The sequence below is a fragment of the Microcebus murinus genome, chromosome 6, assembly GCF_040939455.1.
Source record: "Microcebus murinus isolate Inina chromosome 6, M.murinus_Inina_mat1.0, whole genome shotgun sequence".
NCBI lineage: Eukaryota > Metazoa > Chordata > Mammalia > Primates > Cheirogaleidae > Microcebus > Microcebus murinus.
The window spans coordinates 47,187,634-47,214,763 of NC_134109.1; the positions used below are offsets into that span (position 1 = coordinate 47,187,634).

Consider the following 27,130-nt stretch of genomic DNA (forward strand, 5'->3'; position numbering starts at 1 on the left):
TTGACTGAATTGTGGCAGATCTGTACTAAGGGAACATAACATGACACGGAGATGGAGACACTAGATAAAATGTCTCATTTGTTTGCTCATAGCAAAACAAAATTTGACCATTTTCTTAATCTAGTGTAGTAAAAACTGCTATGACTTTTGTTAATTGCAACATGTTTTAGATCTCAGGAAAAGCAATATCCATAATTAAAGGCTTAATTTGGTCACTAGGAGATGAATTTTATTTCCAAATGTTATCCTGTACACTTGGCAGCCCTGCTAAGCTATACAGAAGGAAGTAGGGTCCATTATTTAGAAAATTCCTACTCCTGATCTTTAGTGCTCAAAGTCCTCAAAATTCAATGATGTAGCATGTGACTCCAAGAGCAAACCAGTGGCTATTAAATACACTAATGATAGTTATGGTGAAATAAAAAAATTATAATATGATAACAACACATTTATCTTAAATAAGAGGTAGTATTATAGAAACTCCATTTTTGTTTTTTCCTCCGTTTTTCCCTTTATCAGAAAGACGCACTCCCTGGCACACAGGAGAGGATCAATTAATATCTGTTTAATTAGTATTGGACGGATTAATGTTTTTTAACAGAAAATGCATCTAGACTGTTTGGTGCAGCATTAGCCTGAGGGTCGTAGTCCTCCAACTCTAATAGCATTCCGCATTTTTTAGGGACCTGAGTTTACCAGCCCGGGAAACTCCAAGAGGGACGTTCTCACTCAATTCCCCACGAAGGGAACAACGTCGGGGGTGGGGTGGGGGAGGCGAGGGGTCACCGCCTCCCGTAGGTCCGAAGGAAAAAATCTGTGGTTACAGGGGGCTCCACGAGGTGAGCGTGCGAAGGCCTCCCGGGCTCAGTCTGGCCCGCTTCATCCTTCGTCCGCTTCGTTCGCTGCACCAGCGTCCCGCTGAAGAAGAGTGAGGGCGGCCGCAGCTCCTCTGGGAAGACGGCGGGGCGGCCCGTTAGCTAAGGGCGCCGGCGCCGAGTGCCGCAGGCGGGGCCGCGCCCGGGAGCCGGTGGGGGAGGGGCGGCGGCTGCGGCTCGCTGCGTCGAGTTTCCCAGAATTCCCAGCGGTCGCGGGGAAAGTTTACGGGACGTAGGCGGCGGCGGCGGCGGCGGCCCGATAGCGGTTACCAGGCGGCCCGCGGCGGATCATGGCCCCGGCCGGGCGTACCAGGCGTCTCCTCACGGCGTCCCCGGGCAGCTTCGCGGAGCGGGCAGACTTCCGGGAAGGAACTGACATGCGACTGAGCGGCGGCCGGCGCGCTTAGCGCCCTGAACATGCGGCAGTCCCTGTGGGCGACCCCGGGCTCCGGACAGGCGGCGGCGGCTCGGGAGGGAAGGAGGCGGCGGCGCCGGCGGAGGTGGCGGCGGCGACAGTCGGCGCCCGGCGCGGAGCCCTAGGGAGGGTGCTTAGCGCGGCCTCGGGCCTCGTCAAGAAGGATGCTGTCCCGAAAGAAAACCAAAAACGAAGTGTCCAAGCCGGCCGAGGTGCAGGGGAAGTACGTGAAGAAGGAGACGTCGCCTCTGCTGCGGAGTGAGTGTCGGTTGGGCGCTCGTACACCTGGCCCGGGCGGCCGCGGGCTGGGGGTGCCCTGGCGGGGCGCCTGGCGCGGCTCCCCGGGGCTTCTGCTTTCTCATTGGTTGCTGTGGGATAAGGGTTTTCATTTTCTTGTGCTCAAGTGGTGGTCGTAGATTGAAAGCCCGTAGAGGATAAGCAACTTGAGTTAGTACCCTCCCCCCCCCCCCCCCCCCCCGGGAAGAGCCCCCTCTAAAAATAACAAACTTCCTAGTTCTGTGGCAGAGTGGTGTTGGTTTTGAGCAGTACTGAAAGAGATGTAGGAAACAGTGAAATTGCAGATCACCTCGCGCTATAGGGATAAAAAATGGTTAGACTGGAACACTTTTACTTCGTCTAGATGCGTGAGATGTGACTCGTGTTTACAAACATTGCGGGTGTCTCTCGCCCGTGCTGGAAGTTGTGTGATATCTGGGGCAGAATTCCTTAGTCCTGCTGCTAGTTGCAGACCGTCGGCATTGTGGCCGCTGCCCAAAGCCTCATCACTTTTGGATCTCAGAGCAGAGGAGCCAAAATTACTTGTATTTGGCTATATTTGTGAGGTCGCAGAAAGGGCAAAGTAGTCAAAATGATTTCTGTCATATTGGGGAAATTACCAAAAAGTTTTTTCTTTTTTAACTTCAGTAGGGTGTATTCCCCTCCCTCTACTTTTTTCCTTCTCAGTTTAAGTATATGACTCTGATTTTTGAGCTGAGTTTCTTGAATTTTTAATTGTGTGTTCAGGACATTTGTGAGGTAAGGAGCTGATGTTTTTGGTGCTCATACTGCATGCTGGGCCCTTTGTGTAAATTTCCTTCTTGGAAGCTGGTAGTAACCTTGTGATTTAAGCATTACCTCATATTGTAATTGGGAAAGCTGTTCATAGAGGTTTCTAGTGTTTGCCCAGGATCACACAGACAGGGGTTTTCCACTATAACCACATCGTCAGCCTTCCAGATTTATTGTAGTACTTGCAGTGCTTTCAACAAAATATATCAGATGGGTACATCAGTAACTCGAAACTTTATTTTTAAACCTTTTTTTTTAACAGCTTGGTTCTCAGTTACACATGCTCTTAGGTTTTTGGATGTTTTTAAATGATAGCTTGCTGTTTGCCACAAAGTTGATTAAACATTACTTAAAATCGTGAAATATGTTTGTCACACCTTTAGGCAAGTAACTTTTGACGTATTTTGTTTTAGTTTCCTTAAATTTTGAGCTTTATGTATTCTGATATTGATTTATTTCTGTCCATTGTTGGCTTCTGAAGCTTATTAATATGAATGCCCTGTAATATTGTTTACTTAATGAAATAACTAAATAGTCTCCAGAACCAGTTTTCTTCATGTTTCAAAGGTATTTGCTTTCTCACCAGGAATGTCTTGGCCCTTTTCAAGTTCGGCATTCAGAAGTACTATATCCTGACAGCCGTTGTTCTACTATTATCTTCTGCTTTGAATTTTATTTACTTAATTTCTTATAGGAACCATAATTTCAGCCTTGGTGTTTTTGAACTGATTCAACATTTGTTTACCTCTTTGAAAGGAGAGTTCTTTATTTTTAATTTTCATGCCTTAACTTTTGGCTTTCAAGCCTTTGATTACTGTGCTAGTTAATTCCAAGGCAGAAAGAGAGAGCTACTAATTTCAATATCTTTTTGAAGGAATCCATCTTTTACATGTTTTGGAGTAGTATTATGTTGCTCTGTTTTATTTTTGAAATTGTGTTTGCTCGAAGAAGGATTTTTGACAGTTTCTAAAATGAAGTGAACAATAAAAAAAATCTATAGTGTTAAATACTAGTACCTGCGTGTCAATTTGTTAGATTGTTTTCTATTTTTATACATTAATTCATGAGCATTTTATTAATATGTAGTTCTTCTTACTGACATTTTATCGTATTACATATGGTAGTGTGCAGAACACATTTGATGCTGGCTGAGCTTACACATAGCATGTGGGAAAGTATTAATCTTTCTCAATTTAAAATACCCAATTACTGTCGTAAAATTTGAAATTGTTTTCTTAAGTCCATTGACATTTTGATTGTGGGGTGGTAGAGGTAAAGGAACAACTTTTGAAAAGTGTTGTTTTTTTTTTTTTACTTATTGAAATAGTAATTTTACTCTTTGTTTTATTATAGATCTTATGCCTTCATTCATCCGGCATGGTCCAACAATTCCAAGACGAACTGATATCTGTCTTCCAGATTCAAGCTCTAATGCCTTTTCAGCTTCTGGAGATGGAGTAGTTTCAAGAAACCAGAGTTTTCTTAGAACTCCAATTCAAAGAACACCTCATGAAATAATGAGAAGAGAAAGCAACAGATTATCTGCACCTTCTTATCTTGCCAGAAGTCTAGCAGATGTTCCTCGAGAGTATGGCTCTTCTCAGTCATTTTTAACAGAAGTTAATTTTGCTATTGAAAATGGAGAGTCTGGTTCCCGATATTATTATTCAGACAATTTTTTTGATGGTCAGAGAAGGCGGCCACTTGGAGATCGTGCACATGAAGACTACAGATATTATGAATACAACCATGATCTCTTCCAAAGAATGCCACAGAATCAGGGGAGGCACGCTTCAGGTATCTTAACATTATAAATACTACATTAGCTTATATTTGTTGATACTTCAATCAAAAAGATGCTCCTTTTTGGATTTTCCTAGGAAGCCAACAAATACTCCTAGAGAAATACTTTTCCATTTTGCTAGTTTTGCTTAAGCCCATATGCAAGTTGTTGTTAACCTATACTGAATGAAAGAATTCTTGTGTCCATTTATTTTAGTAACTCATGTTATATAAATTTGCTACTTGTCTCAAGGCTGTGTTAACACTGAGAACCTAAAAGTCTGGAGAATTCAATGTCCATTTGGATTGCATTTAGGTTCAGGTTTGGTAGAAAGGGAAGGTAGGTCTTCAGAGAAACTGGACTTAAGCCTGGAAAGGAGGAAGGAAGAATTGAATATGTTAGGTGACTCCATGGGCAACTGCATCCGGGGTTGGGAAACCTGTGGCCTTAATGGTCTGACTTTTGACTGAATCCAAATTTTATAGAACAAATCCTTTTATTAAAAGGAGTGCAACAGAGAAAGATGAAGCTTTTCTTGCCACCTTTGGTGCTTAAAAAAGAACAATCTTGAAATCAGAAAGTTCCCCACCCTAGCACAAATTGTTGATTGTGCATTGAGCATGTCTTTTGTGACAGGCTTAATATGAGCCTTTATATTAAGGACAAAAAGCTGCTTTCCATATCTTTTGATTTAGGGATATTTCTGCAAGGAGCAGAAGAGATTGGAGAAATATACAGTTCTTCTTTATTCCTAAAATATAGTGAAGCAAGCTAAAAATTAATTTTTTTCTTGTCTGATTGTTTTTTTCCTACCTACAGAGTTGTAGGCTTTAAATTTTGGCAGGATAAAAATAAATATGTGAGACAGATTTACTTTTTAGCCCACATAACTTCAAAAGAGCTGACTTAAAAACAGTTTGGAGCATGAATATTTTGACTATAGATAAAAATATATTCACTTAGTATTAATCATTTATCTGTCTAGCATTTTTCTTGGCTCTCTTGGTCTCTGCCTTCTGGTACCTTATTTGGGGAAACAAAACCAATATATACACAACAGTCACAGAACAGTTGTTCTATTTCGTGGTACTGACTGTTAGTGTAATAGGATATCAGAAGAGAGATCATTGTAGCCTGGAATACTTAAAAGAGTGATTTGTGGGAGAGGTATAGGACTTGGAATGGGCCTTGAGCTTGGGCTTTATATTAACAGGGGATGGGGAGGGAGGATATTTTAGGTGGAAAATTGGAAATAGTCCAGAGCAGGCATGGTTTAAATTCAAGGACTATATGGTTCTGCCTGGTTTGAAGTATGAAGATAAAAAGGAATGGAGATTTGTGGTCCAACAACAAGTTTAGATTTGAGTCAGGCAGAAGTCATTGCACATTTTAGAAAGACAAGCGATTTTACGAAAGCATTGTTTGAAGATTAGTATTGTAGTAGTAGTCAGGATAGATTCCTAGAGAGAAGAAGATTGCAGGTACCAGTGGTAATGGAAAGGAAAAAGACAAGTCTAAGATGCTTTTGAAGGAAAAATGAGAATTAGGTTTGGGAGAAAGTAAATCACTAAAGTTTTGAAAATTGGGAAATAGTGTGGAATAGTTGGTAAAAACAGCTTTGTTTTATGAAAGCTGATATTAGATTCTCACTGGGATATTGAAGAGGAGAGGTTCCTAGGCATGTAAAAATACTGTAATAAGTATAAGTCCTTTTTTGTTTTTAAAGAGCTAGGTTAAAGCATTAAGACAGTTGCATACTTGAGTGTGTATTTTGATTATTTGTAATATGCAATTCTAAACCTCAGAAATAACTTATTCAACTAAAATGTACATTTTAAAAATAAAGCACATTTATATTTTCTTTTAGAGTAGTACCTGCTTATTATAGGAAATTTGCAAAATGCAGAAAAGTAAAAGTACCTATCCACCAGAGATCCTTTTAGTTTATTAGTTATTTCCTTCATCTTTTTCCATGCCAATTTTTTTTTACATTCTTGTGATTGTACTTTGTATAGCTTCATATCCTTGCTTTTTACTTGAATGAGTTTCTTAATATTATGTACTTTATATAAATGGTTTTAATGACTTCATAATCTTCCATTTGGTGCATGTTCAGTGATTAATATTTTTAAAAAGTTAATGAGGACTTTATGTATGCTTCATACATTTGGAAGAGGGAAAAGTGGGACATGTCCATATCAATGGAACTTGGCCATAAATAGCTTTTAAGGATCAAGGGAGAGTGAAGAGTCAGATAGGATTAGCATAGCACCTGGCTACATAGGTGGTGCTTACAAAAATAAATGGCTGAGGCCAGGCGCAGTGGCTCATGCCTGTAATCCTAGCACTCTGGGAGGCTCAGGTGGGAGGATTGTTTGAGCTCAGGAGTTCGAGACCAGTCTGTGCAAGAGTGAGGCCCCTGTTTCTACTAAAAATAGATAGAAATTAATTGGCCAACTAAAAATATATAGAAAAAATTAGCCGGGCATGGTGGCGTCTGCTTGTAGTCCCAGCTACTCTGGAGGCTGAAGCAGAAGGACTGCTTGAGCCCAGGAGTTTGAGGTTCCTGTGAGCTAGGCTGACGCCATGGCACTCTAGCCTGGGCAACAGAGTGAGACTCTGTCTCAAAATAAATGAATGAATAAATGAATCCAGAGTTTTCAAATTTGGAGACTTCAGACAGTTTTCGGTAGCTGAGGGGGAGCAGGAATAATAACTACGTTTACTATTAATACAGAATATTTGTTATTTTTTGCATTTACCTTTTCCATCTATATTTATTAATATATTGCAGATATCACTGATAGCTCATAATACTTTTCTTCCAGGGCTTTAAGTATATAAGTATGAAGAATTAATAGTACCAAGTTAAAATCTTGTTTTAAAATTCTGATTCATTGAAGAAAATATCATTGAAGGTATATCTGTATGAACTGAATCTTTACTGATCCTCTCTTAGCAATTTGACTTAATCTTTTGTAAGTTTAAAGGCAGACTTTATAACAACTTTACAGGTACAACTTAGAAATAAAATACAAGTTAATTGGATATTTTTTCAAATTAAAGGATGTCATTTAAAAAGTAAGATTTGATTTCATGGAATAGCCAAGACCTTGTTTTAATGAGACAGTAGGCTTCTGTGTTCTCTTACCCCAGGCTCTTTAACATCAGATTGCATCAGTCTTAAAGAAGGTTGCAGCTATTTGAAGAATCTTTGGTAATAAAATAACCCTCCCCCCCATTTTAAAAAGTTGTGTGTTTATAGCAGTAGTTGATAGAGTGCCTGAGAAACTTCATTTAATAACATTAACATTATATCAGGGCAATATAGATTTAATGTTTTGCCTTTTAGAAAAGAACAGTGCTTCCTGGAAGGAGTCTCTTAAGTTGCAGGGAAAGATTAGTAACCAATTATTAACCAAACAGAAAAGCCTAATAACTGTCTTTTACAGAGGGATAAATGTGAATATGAGACAATAGCTGAAAGTTTCTTTCTTTTTTATTTTTATTTTTTTGAGACAGATTCTTACTCTGTTGCCCGGGCTAAAGTGCTGTGGCATCAGCCTAGCTCACAGCAATCTCAAACTCCTGAGCTCAAGTGATCCTTTTGCCTCAGCCTCCCGAGTAGCTGGGACTACAGGCATGTGCCACCATGCCTGGATAATTTTTTCTATATATATATTTTTAGTTGGCCAATTAATTTCTTTCTATTTATAGTAGAGTCAGGGTCTTGCTCTTGCTCAGGCTGGTTTCAAACTCCTGACCTTGAGCAATCTGCCCATCTTGGCCTCCCAGAGTGCTAGGATTACAGGCATGAGCCACCGCGCCTGGCCTGAAAGTTTCTTGAATTCTTCTTGAAAAGACTTGAAACTTGTATCGTCAAGATTTTTGTTGGATAGGGTTCAAGCAATTTAAGTGAATAAAAAGGAGAAACTAAGTTTGTAGGAGGGTAGGATAGGGATGTGCTATAAACTGATTTATTTTCACAAGCATTAAATTTTGATTGCTCTTACTAATAAATGTAAACAAGGTATGAAAAATTGTTTTGTAATGATTTAATGGCAGTTGTAATTCCTGAGTATTAGTTATTAGAGTTTCAGGAAACACCTTATCTCAAGGGTTAACTTCATCTTATTGTATTTAGCAGAAGCACAAAAACAAGTTATATAATATCTTAAAGAGGTTTAGGGCCTAGGGAGTTCTACGTTTTGCTGTAAAATTTGACCTTTACCATTCTTCGGAAGGGGGAGGGAAAAAATTCTTGGCCCACATACCAGTGAGGCACTTACTGTATGTGCCAAAGGAAGGAGTCCTGCTGTTAACAGGAAGTCTTCAGTTGAAATAGTAAAGACAGATTGAATTCTTTTGTTTTGTACTTAAATAATTTAATTCTATGCAGTTTTAAGTAACAGACTTTTAAAAACATTTTTGTTTTAAAGATGACTAAAGAAATCAAGTTACAAAAATCAAACAAAAAATGTCAGGCTTTACAAAAAAATACTGGACTTGTATTTAATCCAGCAATGCTTAAATATTTAAGTAACTAGAATCATCTTTTGAGGAGGGGTTAATAATCTTTAGACATATAACTTTAAATGGAATTATTTTGCTGAGTAAGAAAGAAAGTAATTGGCTTAATACTTGGATGTCTTTATCAACATCTTGATTATAACATGGACTATAATGTTTAGTATCTATTACTGTGGATCTTGTGGAACTTCATTAGAGTTCCAGATTCAGTTTTTTTCTCTATAGCCATTACAAAATTTGGAAACCAGAATTTTGAGCTTTATAAGGGTAGATCTCATAAGTATCTGCCTGGTGACATGAGATTAAGTTATTTGGAGGCACATCTAGTGAAAGCTCGATAGAGAGACAAAATAATACTTTATTTGCATCTGTTGAGAAAAAAAGATTCTTTTCAAAATATTACTACTCAAAAAAAGAGATTCCTTTCAAAATAGTACTGCTCATTGACAATGCACCTGGTTACCCTGTATAGGGACATAGATGTTGTTTTCATGCCTGCTGACAATTGTGTAGCTCATGGTTAAAGGAATAATACCAACTCTAAAGTCTAATGATTTAAGAAATACATTTCATAAGGCTATAACTGCCATAGATAGCAATTCCTCTGATGGATCGGGGCAAAGTAAATTGAAAACCTTCTGGAAAGATTTCACCATTCTAGATGCCATTAAGAACATTGATGATTCTTGAGAGGAGGTCAAAAATAACAACATTAGCAGGAGTTTGGAAGACACTGATTCCAACCCTCGTGGATGACTTTGAGGGGTTCAGGACTTCACTGGAGTAGGTAACTGCAGATGTGGAAATAGCATGAGGATTAGAAGTATAGCCTGAAGATGTGACTGAATTGCTACAATCTAATGATAAAACTAGAATGGATGAGGAGTTCTTATGAATCAACAAAAAAAGTGGTTTCTTGAGATAGAATCTACTCCTGGGTTAACCTGGACTTTGTCACCTAAAAAAAGAAAAAAAAAAAAATCTACTCCTGGTGAAGATGCTGTGAACATTGTTGAAATGACAACAAAGGATTTAGAATGTTAAATAAATTAAGCTGATAAAGTAGTGTCAGGGTTTGAGAAGACTGATTACAGTTTTGAAAGAAGTTCTATGGGTGGTAAAGTGTCAGACATCACAAGCTACAAAGAATTCTTTCATGGAAGGAAGCGTCAGTCAATGCAGCAAACTTTGTTATTGTCTTTAAGAAATTGGCCAGGCCAGTGGCATTTGGTTATATAGTCCCTGCTGTTCAGGAGGCTGAGGTAGAACAGTCACTTTTGCCCAGGAGTTCAAAGTCCAGCCTGGGCAACATAGTGAGACCCTGTGTAAAAAAATAAATAAATGAAACAAATAATTTTTTAAAAATAAGAAAAAGTGCCATAGCCACTCCACCCTTCAGTAACCACCACCCTGATCATTTAGCAGCCATCAACATCAAGACAGGACCCTCTTCTCCACCAGTGAAGACTCTGCCTCACTAAATGCTCAGGCGACTGTTAACCTTTTTTTAGCATTAAAGAATTTTTAAATTAAAGTGTGTATATTTTAAAGATATAATGTGATTTCACACTTAATAGACTGGAGTATAGTGTAAACATCACTTTTTTAATATCCACTGGGAAACCAAAAAATATGCGTGACTTGCTTTATTGCAATATTTACTCTATTGCAGTTGTTTACAAATACATAACAATATGATTGACAGACACGCTACTATTCTAATCTAGGTAAGGGATCCTGACTTTGTCATATTTAGGATTGTCAGTATAATTTCAAAACGTTTAAAGAATCTCTTTATTTTGCCTATCCTTAAAGTTAAACTTGATGTTTTCATTTTTGCTGTAGTTTCCAGACAACCAAAATTAAAAAATCTCTTCAGAGGCAACTGGGAACTTTTAACTAATAGATATTTTGCACTGGAATGGTAGTCCTTCACACCTCAGTGGTAACCCAGTGTTCCTTATTCTGAATGTTCTGATAAATTCTAAATTTGGCAATTAGAGCCTTGTTGTTAACTAGTAGTATTTGTTGACAGACTAACCTTTCATTTAAATGCTATATCTTTGTACCTTTAAGGCAGTGGTCCTAAACCTTTTTGGCACCAGGGACCTGTTTCATCCAATAATTTTTCCAGGGATGGGTATGGGAGGGAGTTAGAGCTCAGGCAGTGATGCCCATGTGAATACAGATGAAGCTTCACTTGCTTCCACCATAGCCTGCTGCTCACCTCCTGCTGTGCAGCCCAGTTCCAAAGTTTTGTGGGATGGGGGGGGGGAGCAGAGCTCAGGCAATGACAAGTCCCAGTTCCTAACAGGCTGATAACCAGTAATGGTCTGTGTGTGGCCTGGGGGTTGGGACCACAGCCTTAAGGGACAGGGATCCAAATTTATGTTGAAATTCTGTTTAGGGTACAACCATTACAAGTGACCAGGACTAATAATAGTATGAACCAGATACTATGGGCAATGATACCTCCACATGTGCTGCCTAGTGGCTAACAAGTTTATTTTGTCTCTTGACTGTAAGAAACATCTTCATTTCAGAACTGGTAAGACATGGGAGGCAGAGAGGCAAAGTAAATCTAAGAATGAAGGAAAATACTTAATGCAGTTTTTGGTACATTGTTTCTGGATGCCTAGAAAGACTTTTAGGTTATTCATTTTAACCACTTTAACTCCACACACCCCTTAGTTTTTTGCCAGTTCTATACATATTATGTTTCAAGAAGTAATTTTATATTGGGTCAGGTTTTTTAAAAAGTGTTATTACAAACATGGTACAAACTTGTAAAAAATTCAAACTTTATAAAAACATGTAAGTAGTTCTCCATATTATTGTCCTCCAGATTATTTATGTGCATGTACTAACATATAAATACTTTTTTAAAGTATAGTGTATACATACTGGCTTGAAAATTGCTTTTTAAAACTTAATATAGGCCGGGCACTGTGGCTCATGCCTGTAATCCTAGCACTCTCAGAGGCCGAGGCGGGAGGATCGTTCAAGGTCAGGAATTCGAAACTAGTCTGAGCAAGAACGAGACCCCGTCTCTACCAAAAATAGAAAAAAATTAATTGGCCAACTAAAAATATATAGAAAAAAACAATTAGCTGGGCATGGTGGTGTGTGCCTATAGTCCCAGCTACTTGGGAGGTTGAGGCAGAAGGATTGCTTGAGCCCAGGAGTTTGAGGTTGCTGTGAGCTAGCCTGATGCCATGACACTCTAGCCCAGGCAACAAAGTGAGACTGTCTCAAAAACAAAAAAAAACAACAACTTAATATAGCCTAGATTTCTTTATATGTAGCATTACATATAAAGTAATGCTACATATACTTTGTCTTTAAAAAACTATTCTTTTTAAATACCTGTGTGGGAATCCATTTTGTGGCCCTCTCAAACAATTTTTAATCAGTTTTCTGATAGATATTTAGGTCATTTCTAGTTTAAGTGTTAGGCAGATAGGGTAGATATTTTTGTTGTGTGTGTGCCTAAAATCAGGCAGGGCATGTTTGTATGGGTCTAATTCTAATTTCTCTCTTCTGTTCCATTGACCTATGTGTGTTTTCTCCACAAATACCACACTGTCTTCATTACCGTAGCCTATTTATTGGACATTGTGGGCTTTATTCTGTAGACACTGTTCTGCAGACTTGAGATAGGTGTCCATGAACAAAACAAAGATTCCTATGCTGTGGATCTTCCTTCTGGGATTCTTGTGGGATAAGAAGGATGATAAACTAAAATTACATAATAAGGTTAAAGGTTAAAGTGATTAAAAAAAAAAGTAAAACAGGGTAAGTTGAATCTTGGGAGATGTAGATTACCATAGTTAGTAACAGTAAGCTTCATTGAGATATTTGAGAAGAGGCTTGAAGAGGGTAAGAGAGTGAGCCAAGGAGAGGGCTGAAGGAAGAATGCTCTAAGGCAGATGAACAGCCAGTGCCTGCCATGTTTGAGAACAGCAAGGAGATGGGCATGGCTGGAACAGAATAAATTAGGGGTAGAAAATAGTCGCTTAGGTCAGAAAGGGAATGGGTCTGATGTAAATAGGACATCATATGGGAAGTTATTTCATGCAAGAGATAGCTTGCATCAAGTAATGATACAGTAAAAATAACTTGTACCAAGTAACAAGGAAACACGGAGCTCAGCCTATATCGTAGACTTATGAACTAAGTACATACTCCTTGTTTTAAGCCACTGGAGTTTTGGGGTGATTTGTTATACATACCCTACTAATATTCTTGTGTGAGAATAAAATTACACAGCCAGGTTATTCCTTTTTTTTTTAACATATAGTAAACTTAAATTTTTTTCCATGTACACAATTCTGAGTTTTAACATATGTATAGATTCATGTAATGCCAGCACAATTATGATATAGAACATTTCCATCACCCCCAAAATTCCCTTTTGTCCCTTTGTCATCAACTTCTGCCCTCACCCCCCGGTTCTTAGCAACCACTGTTTTCTGTCCTAGTAGTTTTATCTTTGCAAGAATCTCATAAACATGGAATCATACAATTTTTAGACATTTGAGACTGGCTGCTTTCACTCAGTATAATGCCTTTGAGATTCATCCATCTTGTGGCATGTACCAATACTTAGTTTCCTTTTATTGCTGAGTACATTCCACTGTACGGTTGTACTAGTTTGTTTATCCATTCTGTTGAAGGACGTGTGTGTTCTTTTCACTTTGGACAATTATGAATATAGTCACTGTAAACATCCATATAGGTTTATGTGAAGATGAATTTTCATTTCTCTAGGATAAATATTTAAGAATGCGATTGGTGTATCCTATGGAAAACATACGTTTAACTTTATAAGAAATTGCTAAGCTGTTTTCCAGAGTGGCTGTAGCATTTTTCATTCCTATCAGCAGTGTATGAAAGTTGCAGTTGCTCCACATCTGCATCAGAACTTGTATTGTCAGGTTTTGAGTGGTTTTTTTTTTTTTTTTGGCCATTCTTATAAATGCATATTGGCTTTTCATTGTGTTTTTAATTTGTATTTCCCTCCTAGCCAATTATGACATTGAGCATTTTTTCATGTGCTATTTGCCATCTATATATCTTTGGTGAAGTGCCTGTTAAAATTTCTGCCTTTTTTTTTTTTTTTAATTGGTAGGTTGATTGCCTCCTTCCTCCTTTCCTCCCTTTGTTTGATGGGGTTTTGCTGTGTTGCCCAGGCTGGAGTGCGGTGGCTATTCACAGGCACGATCATAGAGCACTACAGCCCCGAACTCCTGGACTCAAGTGATCCTCCTGCCTCAGCCTCCTGAATAGCTGGGACTACAGGTGCATGCCTCAGGGTTAAATTCCTAATGTTGAGTTTTGAGAGTTCTAGATGAAAGTTCTTTATCTAATATGTGATCTGCAAATATTTTCTCCCATTTTATAACTTGTTTTCTTTCTCTTAACACTCTTTTTTTTTAATTAATTTATTTTTCTTTTTTTATTTTAGATTTATTTTTTTTATTCTTGAGTCTGCATATGCATTAACACTGTCTTTTACAGAGCAAACATTTTTAATTTTGATGAAGTCCAGTTTATCATTATTTTTCCTTTATGGGTTGAACTTTTAGCATCATGATTAAGAACTGTTTGCCTAACCTAAGGTCATTAAAATTTATCCTATATTCTTCTTCTAAAGGGTTTATAGTTTTACATCTTAAATTTACATATATATTCCATTTTGTGTTAATTTGTATATGAAGTGGGAGATATAAGTTTTGATTAGGGGTTTTTTGTATATGAATGTACAATTGTTCCAACACCTTTGTTGAAAAAACTCTTTGTCTACTGAATTGCCTTTTCACCTTTGTCAAAAATCAATTGGCCATGTATGTGGAGGTGTGTTTCTGGATTCTCTGTTCTATTCCATTGATCTTGTCTGTTCTTTTGACAATACCACACTGTCTTGATTACTGTAGCTTTATAGTAACTCTTAAAATCAAATAGTGTGAGTCATATTATTAAAAAAATTGTTTTGGCTATTCTTTTGCCTTTCAGTAATACATTTTAAAGTCGTCTTGCCTAATCCACACATCCATAGTGAACTTAATCTTTGACAAAAGTGCCAAGTACATACAGTGGGGAAAGGACAGTCTCTTCAATAAATGGTGCTGGAAAAACTGGATATCCATATGCAGAAGAATGAAACTAGACCCTTATCTCTCATCATATACAAAAATCAAATCAAAATGGATTAAAGACTTAAATCTAAGACCTGAAACTATGAAACTACTAAAAGAAAACTCTGGAGAAATGCTTCAGGACATCGGTCTGAGCAAGGACTTCTTGAGTAATACCTCCAAAGCACAGGCAACCAACGCAAAATTGGACAAATGTGATCACGTCAAGTTAAAAAGCTTCTGCACAGCAAAGGAAACAATCAACAAAGTGAAGAGACAACCCACAGAATGAGAGAAGATACTTGCAAACTACCCATTTAACAAGGGGTTATAATAATAACTAGAATATATAAGGAGCTCTACTTAATAGGAAAAAATCAAATAATCCAATTAAAAAATGAGCAAAGTATCTGAATAGACATTTTTCAAAAGAAGACATACAAATGGCCAACAGATATATGAAAAAATACTCAGTATCATTAGTCATCAGAGAAATGCAATCGAAACTACAAAGAGACATCATATCACCCCAGTTAAAAATGGCTTTTATCAACAAGGCAATAATGAATACAGGCGAGGATGTGGAAAAAGGGTACCTTTGTGCACTGTTGGTGGGAATGTAAATTAGTGAACCACTATGGAGAAGGAATGGAGGTTCCTCAACAAACTAAAACTAGAACTACCACATGACCCAGCAGTCTCACTGCTAGGTATATATCCAGAAAACGGGAATTCAGTATATCGAAAAGATATCTGCACTCCCATGTTTTATTGCAGTACTATTCACAATAGCCAAGATTTGGAATCAACCTAAGTGTCCATCAACAGATGAATAGATAAAGAAATTGTGGTATATACATACAACAGAATATTATATAGCCATAAAAAAGAATGAAACCTTGCCATTTGTAACAACATGGATGGAACTGGACAACATTATGTTAAGTGAAATAAGCCAAGCACAGAAAGACAATCTTGCATGTTCTCACTCGTATGTGGGAGCTAAATATTAAAAACAACCTTAGGGAGACAGAGTCGAATAATGGTTACCAGTGGATGGGAACGGTAGTAGGGAGGGGGAATAAAGTTGGGATGGTTAATGGGGGCAAAAATATAGTTAAATAGAATGAACAATATTTGATAGCATGACAAAGTGACTATAATCAGTAATAAGTTAGAGTATTCTTTAAAATAACTAAAAGAGTAAAATTGGAAAGTTCCTAACACAAAGAAATGATAAATAGCCTGAGGTGATGGTTACCCTGATTTGATTAATTCACATTGTATTCCTGTATCAAAACATCACATGTACCCTAAGATAACACATTAATATAACTTTTATTACAGTATGTTGTTACAATTGTTCTATTATTGTTGTTAATCTCTTACTGGGTCTAATTTACAAATTAAATTTTGTCATATATATACATGTATAGGAAAATACATTATATATAGGGTTAGGTACTATCTGCAGTTTCAGGCATCCACTGGGAGTGGATAAGGGAGGACTACTGTACCTTAAACATAAAGATCATTTCAGGAGAACTGATGTCTTGACTCTGTTGATTGTTTTAATCTATTAACATGGTAGGACTTTCATTTCTTTCATCAGTGTTTTTGTAGTTTGCAGTGTACCAATCCTGCATATCTTTTGTTCAATTTATATGTAAATATTTGATTTTTTGAGCTATTATAAATGGTATTATTTCATTAACTTTTGTTTCCAATTGCTGTTAGTATGTAGATGTTTAAGTAAGTTTTGTATGTTGACCTTATACCATACTACCTTACTTAGTAATTCTAGGATGCAGCCAGATTATTTTTAAGAAATTACAAACTGGGATGGTTTTACAAGTTCATTTTTGCTTTTTTTTTTTTTTTGATGAAATGTTAAATCTTGAATGAGGTGATATTTTCTTTTTCTTGCATTTTCTATAGCAGTATACTAGCTTTGCTAGTACAGGTTGATTATCCCTTATGCAAAATGCTTGGGAACACAAAGCATTTTGGATTTCAGATTTTGGAATATTTGCATTTACATAATGATATATCTTGGGGATGGGACTCAAATCTAAACATGAAATTCGTGTATGTTTCATATATACCTTCTACACATAGCCTGAGGACATTTTATGCACAATTTTAAATAATTTTTTGCATAAAATAAAGGGTTTTTTTTTTTTGTTTTTTTTTTGAGACAGAGTCTCACTTTGTTGCCCAGGCTAGAGTGAGTGCCGTGGCGTCAGCCTAGCTCACAGCAACCTCAAACTCCTGGGCTCCAGTGATCCTTCTGCCTCAGCCTCCCGGGTAGCTGGGACTACAGGCATGCGCCACCATGCCCGGCTAATTTTTTTATATATATATCAGTTGGCCAATTAATTTCTTTCTATTTATAGTAGAGACGGGGTCTCGCTCTTGCTCAGGCTGGTTTTGAACTCCTGACCTTGAGCAATCCGCCCGCCTCGGCCTCCCAAGAGCTAGGATTACAGGCGTGAGCCACAGCGCCCGGCCTAAAATAAAGTTTTGACTATGTTTTGACTACGATTCCTTCTATGAAGGCCAAGTGTAGAATTTTACATTTATGGTGTCATGTCAGCTCTCAAAATTTTTCAGAGTTTGGATTTTTAGATTAGGGATGTTCACCCTGTAGTTTTATGTTTATGTGGCTTGGTAATGGAAGCATAAACCAAAAAAACCCACAAAAAACAAAAACCCTAATCATTTCAAAGTTTAGTTCCTCCCTTTTTTGTAATTAATAGTAATACTGGCCAGTTTTATGAAAAACTTTATAATGAAGTAATTATGAATTTTAACAGAAGAGTACAACCAGGGATAGTTAATTTTGTAACTGTTTCTAAGTTGGCATACCTTTTAGCATAGAATAATTGTTCTGTTTCTTCTCTTTTTCCTCCCTGTAGGTATTGGGAGAGTTGCTGCTACATCTTTAGGAAATTTAACTAACCATGGTTCTGAAGATTTACCTCTTCCTCCTGGCTGGTCTGTGGACTGGACAATGAGAGGGAGAAAATATTATATAGATCATAACACAAATACAACTCATTGGAGCCATCCCCTTGAACGAGAAGGACTTCCTCCCGGATGGGAGAGAGTTGAATCATCAGAATTTGGAACTTATTATGTAGATCACACAAATAAGAAGGCTCAGTACAGGCATCCCTGTGCTCCTAGGTAATTGACTTTATTCTCAACTTTTTATTTTGAGATTGCCTAATGTTAGATTTTGGACTCATATTTTCATCTACAAGAAAGGCATCCTAAAGCTTGAGATTTCAAAACCTTACTTTTCAAACTTTATGACATTTTTCTCTGGAGTTACATTTAGTATTAATGTCTTTAATCATTTAAAAAAAACCACTTTTCTTTTTAAACAAATTCAGAAATAGTATCAGTGTTCTTATCAGATTTGCTTTAATATGCCAGAATGTTTTTGTTGTAAATAACCAGAAGTTGAAATAAACATTGTATTTAAATACAAATCATTGTATTTAAATTACAACAAATAATACAGACTAACTCCTATTAAGTAAAAATATACTTTTGAATTATAACATTTTGCTATTTTATTCCATTTCATACATAATTATATATATATGTATATATATTTTTTTACTGTTACCAGATAAGAAAGCAAAAATTAGGACTTGACAAAACATCCCAGAACCATTTGTTAGCACTTCTTTGGTCTATTTTGATTGATACTGGGTTTATCACTAGATCTGGTTTATTACCAGACTTTTAGTCTTATGCTAATACTGTAGTCAGTTTCACATGTGGTTATTGAGGACTCGAAATATGTTTAATCTAAATTGAGATGTGCTGTAAGTATAAATACACAATGGGTTTTGAAGTACATATAAGCTAGTATTAGCTTAATAATGAACTTGCAAGTATTTCAAATTAACCATATTTGAGTTTCAAGAACTGAGCCATAAGATTAAAAATGGGTAAAATATCATCAGCATGTTGATAGATGTTTCTTAGTGTTATCTGGTATAATACAGATTTTTGGTTATAGTGGACATTTTTTTTAGGAGTGTTAAAATTATGAAAATACATTTTAGTATTGTCACCTAGAAAACTAAGCTTTATCATTGTTGTGTTGTTTCAATTATTTTTCATATTTGGATTTATTGATTCAACTTTAAAAATCAGTTTTTTCCAGGGATTCCATTTAGTGGCACCCAGTCAGTGTTTACTGAACTACTGAGGTTGTCCTTCAAAATAATCGAACCTGTTGTTACAGTTTGTTGTCATCAGGTAGCAGAGATCTTTGTGGTCCAGATAGCCAGATTTGAGAGTTTACTTTTCTGTTCCTCATCATTAATCTTATATTATTACAGAATTTTTATACTTTATAAAGCACTTTCACAATTAATTGATTTGCTTCTTGCAGCAACTCTGTACAAGTTAAAAAGGAGAAAATAAACAGTGTGAGAATATACACTATCCTTATACTCAGGTAGTACTAATAGCTATTTGATTGTCTATATTATGGCAGTCCTTATACAGAACTCTTGGCTTACATTAGCTCATTTAATCCGGAGAATAACTATTTGTAGTATGAATTTATTGTTCCACTTTTACAACTAAGGAGGCTGAGGCTTAGAGAAGTGAAGCAGTTTACCTACATTTGTACAATTTGTAAATGTTCAAACTGAGGTGAAAACCCAGGCATATCTAACTTCAAAGCCTCATTTCTTCCCTTTGAACTTAGAAAAGAAGATAAAATTCAGTGTCATTTGCATGTTGATCTCTAAATTGATAGCCACAGTGTATCCTAACCCTTATTTTAATTCCAGTTTAGTAAACGGTGGCCTTTTCTGATGTACACATGAATCTCTGTGTTTGAAGGCAGACCCTTTTCAGTCCGAAATTTTTTTGCCTCCCAGAATTCAGTCTTTAACTTTCAGATAGTTCAATGCTTTCCTTAACACTTGGTACCCCCCTCCCTAGTTTGCTACTCTCTCCCCCCACAGCATAAACAGGCTGTTAGCACTGATTAATGTATGGTCTTTTTTTCTTTTCTCTTTTCTTTCTTTTTCTTTTCCTTTTCGTTTTTCTTTTTCTTTTCTTAAGTCTCTATGATTTAAAATAGGTTTTAATCAACTCTAACTCCCATATGTTCTCTTAAGGTGGTAAAATGAGAAAAATTATCTACATTTAATGTGGATATTTAAAGCCCCATACTCAACCCTGCTGTACTATATCCCAACCCTCCCTTTCAGCTTACAGGAGGAAGAAAACATCCATTCTCATTTTGGAAGAAAATATCAATCTTTCCAATATGAATTTATAGCTAATTACTAGTTAAGTAGAAATGTATGATTATAGTTTTAAGCTTCTGTGTAAAGGTTACAATTTAGTTCCAACATTTTTATGGCCTCCTTTGAACCTGCTCTTATTTTTAAATTAAATTGTCAATATTAATTAATTGTAACAAGAACATCAACAAATAAGGTTTTACATATGCTTCTTTTGAATAAATACCAGCCAGAAGAAATCTCCTAAAAAATATGTAAAAGTTTAGCTTAGGTTTCTATCTGTCACTAGCAGGGTACCAGTTTCCAAGAGAAGGTGGGTTTTACTTCCCTATAGTATGATTAAGAAAGCCAGGCCTTTATTATAGGAAATTATTTTTTAGGGAGGAGAAGGAAGTCAGTTTGGGCAGGAGGCACATTGAAAGATGCTTAAATATTATTCTTTGTAATTTCTTGTTTAAAGTTAGGGCCTTTATCCTAATGAATGTCACTTCTTTCTTCTTAGCGTACCTCGGTATGATCAACCACCTCCTGTCACATACCAGCCACAGCAAACTGAAAGAAATCAGTCCCTTCTAGTACCTGCAAATCCATATCATACTGCAGAAATTCCTGACTGGCTTCAGGTTTATGCTCGAGCCCCTGTGAAGTAAGTGAATTTATAGTACAATTATTTTTTTTTGAGAGGTGAGTGCAGGGCTAAATGGAGTCTCTGGCTGCTTGATCCAAGTAGCTCCACGTTTTTCCCTTAATAATATTGGGCTTTTAAGTAATATTTCATTTGAAGAAAGGATATCACAGCTTATAAAGTTTGAAAATTATTGATTAGAAATATTACTTCTACAAGTATTTATTGAATCATCACTTCTTTGTGTGCATACCTCTGCTTATCAGGGATATAATAAGAAGCTTTGTTCTCATAGGGGAAGATTAACTTGTAAAGAAGTGATATAGTACTTGTGATAAAAATAAAGACTTAATGTAAGTCCTAGATACATGTGTGGAATAAAGCAGGACACAAGGAAGTAGTACAGCATAGTGACTATGAGTTCTGTGATGAGATGATTTGAGTCCTCTGGTACTTTCTAACTGTAATCTTGGGCAGGCTGTTTAACATAGTTTTGTCTTCTTTAAATTGGGGATAATAATAGTACCTACTCTTAATGTTATTAAAAGTTCAAGAAGGAAATGTATCTAAAATATTTGCTACAGTACCTTGCACATTGAGAGACTTCAGCAAATGATTATGGTTAATATTGGGGGTACATATGTAGTGGGTGGTTAAGATTGCTCAAGTGGGAATTGCTCAAGTGTGATTTCTAGCACCATCACCTATTTACTGAATGACCTTGGGCAAGATATTGAACTTAGATCTAAGCGGTTTTCCTTTATTGAAACATAGGGAATAATAATCTTATCTACCTTACTCTGTGTGGTGAGGCTTAAAAGAGATAAGGCATTTTAAAGTACATGGTACGGTGGCCACCTTGTGTAAGCAGTTATCTACTACTAAAGGCCTTCCAAGATATATGTAAATATAATCTTACATGAGTCCTTTGCCACACTGTGGAGTATTCTACAGTCTACTTATTTATGCATTTTGAAAACAGTTTATTCTTTCCTTCTTGAGTTTTTCTGTTTTTTAAAAACACTATTATGTACCAGCCTTAGGAATACTTAGCCCATGACTGATGATTCCTCTTTGTTCCTCCTCCTTCTGTTTGGATCCTTGTTTACTGCAGTGAACAGTATTCCTCAAAGAAATCTGTTAACACTGATGACACAAATGATCTTGCCCATTTTTATGCATTATCATTTGCAAGCACAGTCCCATCTAAAGTATTGTTAATTTCCTGACAATTAACTTTGGATGAACTTACGAATAGCATAGAATGTATTCTTCCGAAATTATAGAACCATTGTAGTTTGAAATCTGTGTTCATAGTTATCTAGTGTTAATATTAGAATAACTCAAATAATTAACACATTAATTGCCATGAGAGTTATATTTAACTCACTCTAGTTTCAACCCCTCGGTTGTGTGAAGCATATATAAAATCTTGTTGATGCTGTTATTGTTACAATTAATATTGACAATTTAATTCTAAAAACATGGATTAAATGAATAGAATTCAATAAATTTCGTTTTTCTATTTATGTTTACCTTTAAATTACACTCGAGTTTTTATCCTGTTTTCATAATAAAACACTATGGTCCAAAGGAAAAGTTTCTTTTTTTGTGTGTGGCAGTTAAAAGAAATGGGTATTCTTTTTTTTTTTTTTTTTTTTTTTTTTTTTTTTTTTTTTTGAGACAGAGTCTCACTTTGTTGTCCAGACTAGAGTGAGTGCCGTGGCGTCAGCCTAGCTCACAGCAACCTCAAACTCCTGGGCTCAAGTGATCCTTCTGCCTCAGCCTCCCGAGTAGCTGGGACTACAGGCATGTGCCACTATGCCCGGCTAATTTTTTATATATATATATCAGTTGGCCAATTAATTTCTTTCTGTTTATAGTAGAGACGGGGTCTCGCTCTTGCTCAGGCTGGTTTTGAACTCCTGACCTTGAGCAATCCGCCCGCCTCGGCCTCCCAAGAGCTAGGATTACAGGCGTGAGCCACAGCGCCCGGCCAAAATGGGTATTCTTTAACTTAAATAAGAAATGAAGTAATATTAACAGTTTTCTCACTGCTTCTAAAAAAAATAGTGTATTTAAACAGTGGTTAATAACTCAGTTATTTTTAATTAAAACTTATGGTTTGTTTAGTTGTAATAAAGTTGATATTTTTAAAAATAGACTAGTTTATTGCTGTGTATACATGTTTATGTATGTGTTGTGAATATATGTATGACTGTGTTTTCAAACAGATATGACCACATTCTGAAGTGGGAACTCTTCCAGCTGGCTGACCTGGATACATACCAGGGAATGCTAAAGTTGCTCTTCATGAAAGAACTGGAACAGATTGTTAAAATGTATGAAGCATACAGACAGGCTCTTCTCTCAGAGTTGGAAAACCGTAAGCAGAGACAGCAGTGGTATGCCCAACAACATGGCAAGAATTTTTAAGTTAATTTTTTAAAAATTTAAGTTTTGTAAAAGTTTTAAAATATTTTCACAGATAAAACACTGCAAACAAGTACTTTGGTTAATAAAGGCAGCTTACTTTTTAGAAATTATAAAATTCTAATTTTACATGTATTTTGTTATTGTAAATTTTCTTTTATGGAACAAAAAAATGAATTTATCATTTTAAGAGCGAACATGGCAAAAACTTTCAATTGCTGTGTATTAGGAAACTGCTTTGAATATTCCTGATGGAGAAAATGCAGCAAGAAATGTCATTAAGACGAGATATTAAACAGGAAATGATCACTTGTTAACTCACAGCAGCAGAACCTTTTTTTTAAAAAAAAAAAAAAGAACCTATGCAGTATTTTTTAAAAAGGTGTTTACTGTTTTAGTGTGGACCATTGTCTGAAATGGGATAGTTTAAGTATTACCATAATGTAGTTCAAAATAGGAGATGGAAACTTTATTGTGATAAATTTCTATATATAATGTATGTTGTTGTCCCCCCCATGTAAGGAACCCTTTTAAAAGCATGTTGAGACAGTATTTTTTGGTATAGAAAGATGAAGAGCCTTTAAATCTTTCAGGAATACATATAAGCATAAGACCTTAGCCTATGTGGGGAAGGTGTGTGCAGCACTTGAAGTTGCTAATATTATTACTTGCTCATTTTCAGCCAGAGCTCTTACTGCACTTAAGAGCAGTATTGATGACACAGGAGGGTTCCTGACAGCATAGCACATTGTGTACTGACAGACTGGGTTAAGCTGCCAAAAATGACAATCAGGGATTCAATAAAAAATTTTGGTTATTAAATTGATTTTATATTACTTTATCTTCTAAGCATTTGACAAAGTTTAAAACCATTTATTTCCCTCACAATTTTTTTCCTTTTTGGTTTAATAGTACTTAAGGCATTTTTCATAATTAGTACATTTGATTGTAGACAAATTTATGATACTTCTAGGCTATAAATCTCTAGAATTCTGTGAATTTCAACATTAGTTGAATTAGTTCTTCAGTTCTATTTACATGTGTTGTAAATATGTAAATTCATTTTTAGTTTAGGTAGTCTTCTAAAATACAAAGCACTCAGATATCAGTGAGTTTGAATTACTGATAAGTTTGAATTATTGATGAAATGTTGAAAATGTTAAGTGTTTCATTTTATATAACAAGCTTATTAAATATATTTTTGTGGAAACTAAATGTGTGGTTTTTGAGTCCATGTTTTAGATATAGTGCTATAAATATTTGACTTTTCTGTTCAGAAGGCCCAAAGGCAAAGGAAGCAATATAAAGAAAAGGGTATTGAAAAATGAAGGTATGGCTAATAAAATTTTATCATTGGGAAGAGATAATTTGCTGAATTTATGATCAAACTTTTCTAAGATGTAAGTTTATATATCTTATATGTTTACACATACCCTTCTATCTTAGTTGTTCTTTCCTATTACTCTTCACTTTATACTGCCATTTAATATAATTAAGATACAGCCAATTCTAAGACAGCCTTTAGAAATCACTGTTTTGAACCTCCTATATGAGAAGTATTACTTTTCATTTTTTATTACCACATCTTTTTTTTTCTTTAAGAGGTCTGCTCAGTGAAACTCCATTAGAGATTTCAGTCACTAGAGATAATATATAGAAAACTAGTTTAAAAGAATTGGAAGGTCCCTAAAGGGATTAGCATGTTTCTTAAAATGGAAACTTAAATTGGTAATGCCATCAACATTAAAGAAAATGCATCTTGAATTAAAAAAAAGAGTCATCATTCTGTACCAACACCTCCCAGACATTTTCAAATTCAGTAAGCATTTGTTTTTAATCTTAGGAACCAGAGTAAACTTTAATAATAGTTCACATATTAAAAGAATAAACCTATGAAGAATACATTCTTTGTGTACCAAATGAAAAAATATACAATGCAGTGAAACTTAAATACATATACAAAGTGATTTTTTTGTGCATTTTTGATTAGGAAGTTTATATTCTATATTAAATCATGTAAAAGAAGCAATATATATATACAGTAAAGCAACTGAAAAGCTCTTAATGTACTTAAAAATAACTAAGAGATCACAGTATACGTAAGATGATATCGATTAAATCAAGCCTGCTGAGTTATGATGCTATGCTTTTACAAGTGGCTATGTGAGATCATTTAAAATTTTTTCTGTAGAAATTAAATGAGCATATCCAAACGTGGAATAGTATCACTACATGGTTTAATTATAACCCAGTAGTAGAATTTAGTAAATTCAAGCAGAACACATATACTGTTATCAAAAATAGACAAATACTTTAAATTATAACAGCATATTTGGAGACAAAAATCAGGATATTGTACATGTTAACAAAATGACATAACCATGCATACGTACATTTCTTATTAAACACTGAAATAAAAGAACCAATCCATTTTGCAGTTTTCAGAAGTGTTTGGCATTTTACTCTGTTCTGATGGAAGCACTTTGAATGTTTGCATGGAGACATAAAACTGAATATTTAATTGACAATTGGTCATGCACCTGTATTTTTTAAAATTTGGATTAAATTTTCTTCTTTTCAGATTGTTCAGTAGATTCCGACTTTGGTGTAGGAAAAGCTTGATGATACAGATGTCTGTGAGTTGCTGCCGCACTGTAGAGCTTGTATAAAGCCTAGAGTACCAGAATCAAAATTATAAAACATTTTATTAAACACACACATATAAAATTTTTCCCTTTTAGTTTAATTTATTCTACTATATAAAATTTAACATGCTGATTTTTAAATCTTTATATCATTCCTTTATATAAGATTAATATAATTTAATAACTAATATCTTAAAACTCAAAAGTATTTTCAACTCTTCATTGTGTGTGTTATCACTTTTGTGGATTGATCTTCATGGTAAATGTTTTATTCTCAAACTATGTTTCCTTTTACCTTGCATACCTCTTCCCCCCCCCTTTTTTTTTTTTGAGACAGAGTCCCGCTTTGTTGCCCAGGCTAGAGTGAGTGCCATGGCATCAGCCTAGCTCACAGCAACCTCAAACTCCTGGGCTCAAGCAATCCTGCTGCCTCAGCCTCCCGAGTAGCTGGGACTACAGACATGTGCCACCATGCCTGGCTAATTTTTTCTATATATATTAGTTGGCCAATTAATTTCTTTCTATTTATAGTAGAGACGGGGTCTCGCTCTTGCTCAGGCTAGTTTCGAACTCCTTACCTTGCATACCTCTTGGAGGAGAGCTTCCCAACCATTATGCCCCAGAGGTATGTAATAGCTCAGATTGTGAATATTATCAGTTTTAGATTATTTATAAGAAGTCATAACTTCTGACTGCCAATAACTACTTTATGATACATAGCTAGTCCACTTGCTCTCTGGGCTTCCAATATGTTTTCCAGAATGGGACCAATTTTGTTCTCCATCATTTCCTCCATCGTGCAGCTAAGTATATATGTTGCCCCTCCCCTACCACACTATGATCCCTTGCTTGACATGCTCTTTCCTTGTTTCCATTGGTTAGTTCATATCCTACAAAACCTTATTTAGAAACATTATCTCAGAAAGCCAGGTTTCCTCATTAAAACTACCTCGATCATTCTTTGTGTCCTTTTAAGAGTGTTTAAATCATATGAATTTTTGTGTATTGTATACTGTTTTATATGTGTTCATAAATATTTTTATGATTCTCCCCCTCCCCCAGCTAGTGTCTTCAGATTTCATCCCCTCCTGTGACTTTCACATGCTGAACACTGCATTACTAATGACTTGGTCTGATTTAGTTCTGGATTTGTAAAGAATCTTTGAACATTTTAAAAGCCTGGATAAAAGCTTAGGATCCTTTAATCTATTCCCAGGAAATTCCATTACTTTTTATCAGTTGTGAATCTGTATAGCTATTTTCTTTTGATTTTCTTAAGTCATTAAGTTTGAATGGTACCATCTTTAGTTCTGTGAATGCATATTGGTGCAATATGT

At 35.8% G+C, this 27,130-nt stretch overlaps 2 protein-coding genes across 4 annotated transcripts in view; one reads left to right on the top strand and one right to left on the bottom strand.

The window, feature by feature from the left end:
• The first annotated feature begins 1,072 nt into the window (after positions 1-1,072).
• SAV1 (salvador family WW domain containing protein 1) lies at positions 1,073-24,363 on the top strand. The gene is made up of 5 exons (XM_012757892.3): positions 1,073-1,548; positions 3,712-4,155; positions 17,727-17,997; positions 20,593-20,736; positions 22,950-24,363. The coding sequence occupies exons 1-5, from the start codon at positions 1,455-1,457 to the stop codon at positions 23,149-23,151; spliced, it is 1,155 nt and encodes a 384-aa protein (XP_012613346.1). The 5' UTR covers positions 1,073-1,454; the 3' UTR covers positions 23,152-24,363.
• The window catches only part of ATL1 (atlastin GTPase 1), an 83,281-nt gene continuing 79,608 nt past the window's right edge, over positions 23,458-27,130 (bottom strand). For all 3 annotated transcript variants that reach the window (XM_020285809.2, XM_020285807.2, XM_012757894.3), the window contains one exon: positions 23,458-25,820. In XM_020285809.2, coding sequence (XP_020141398.1) covers positions 25,710-25,820 — 111 coding nt within the window. In that variant the 3' untranslated portion in view covers positions 23,458-25,709. The remainder of the gene's footprint in view (positions 25,821-27,130) is intronic.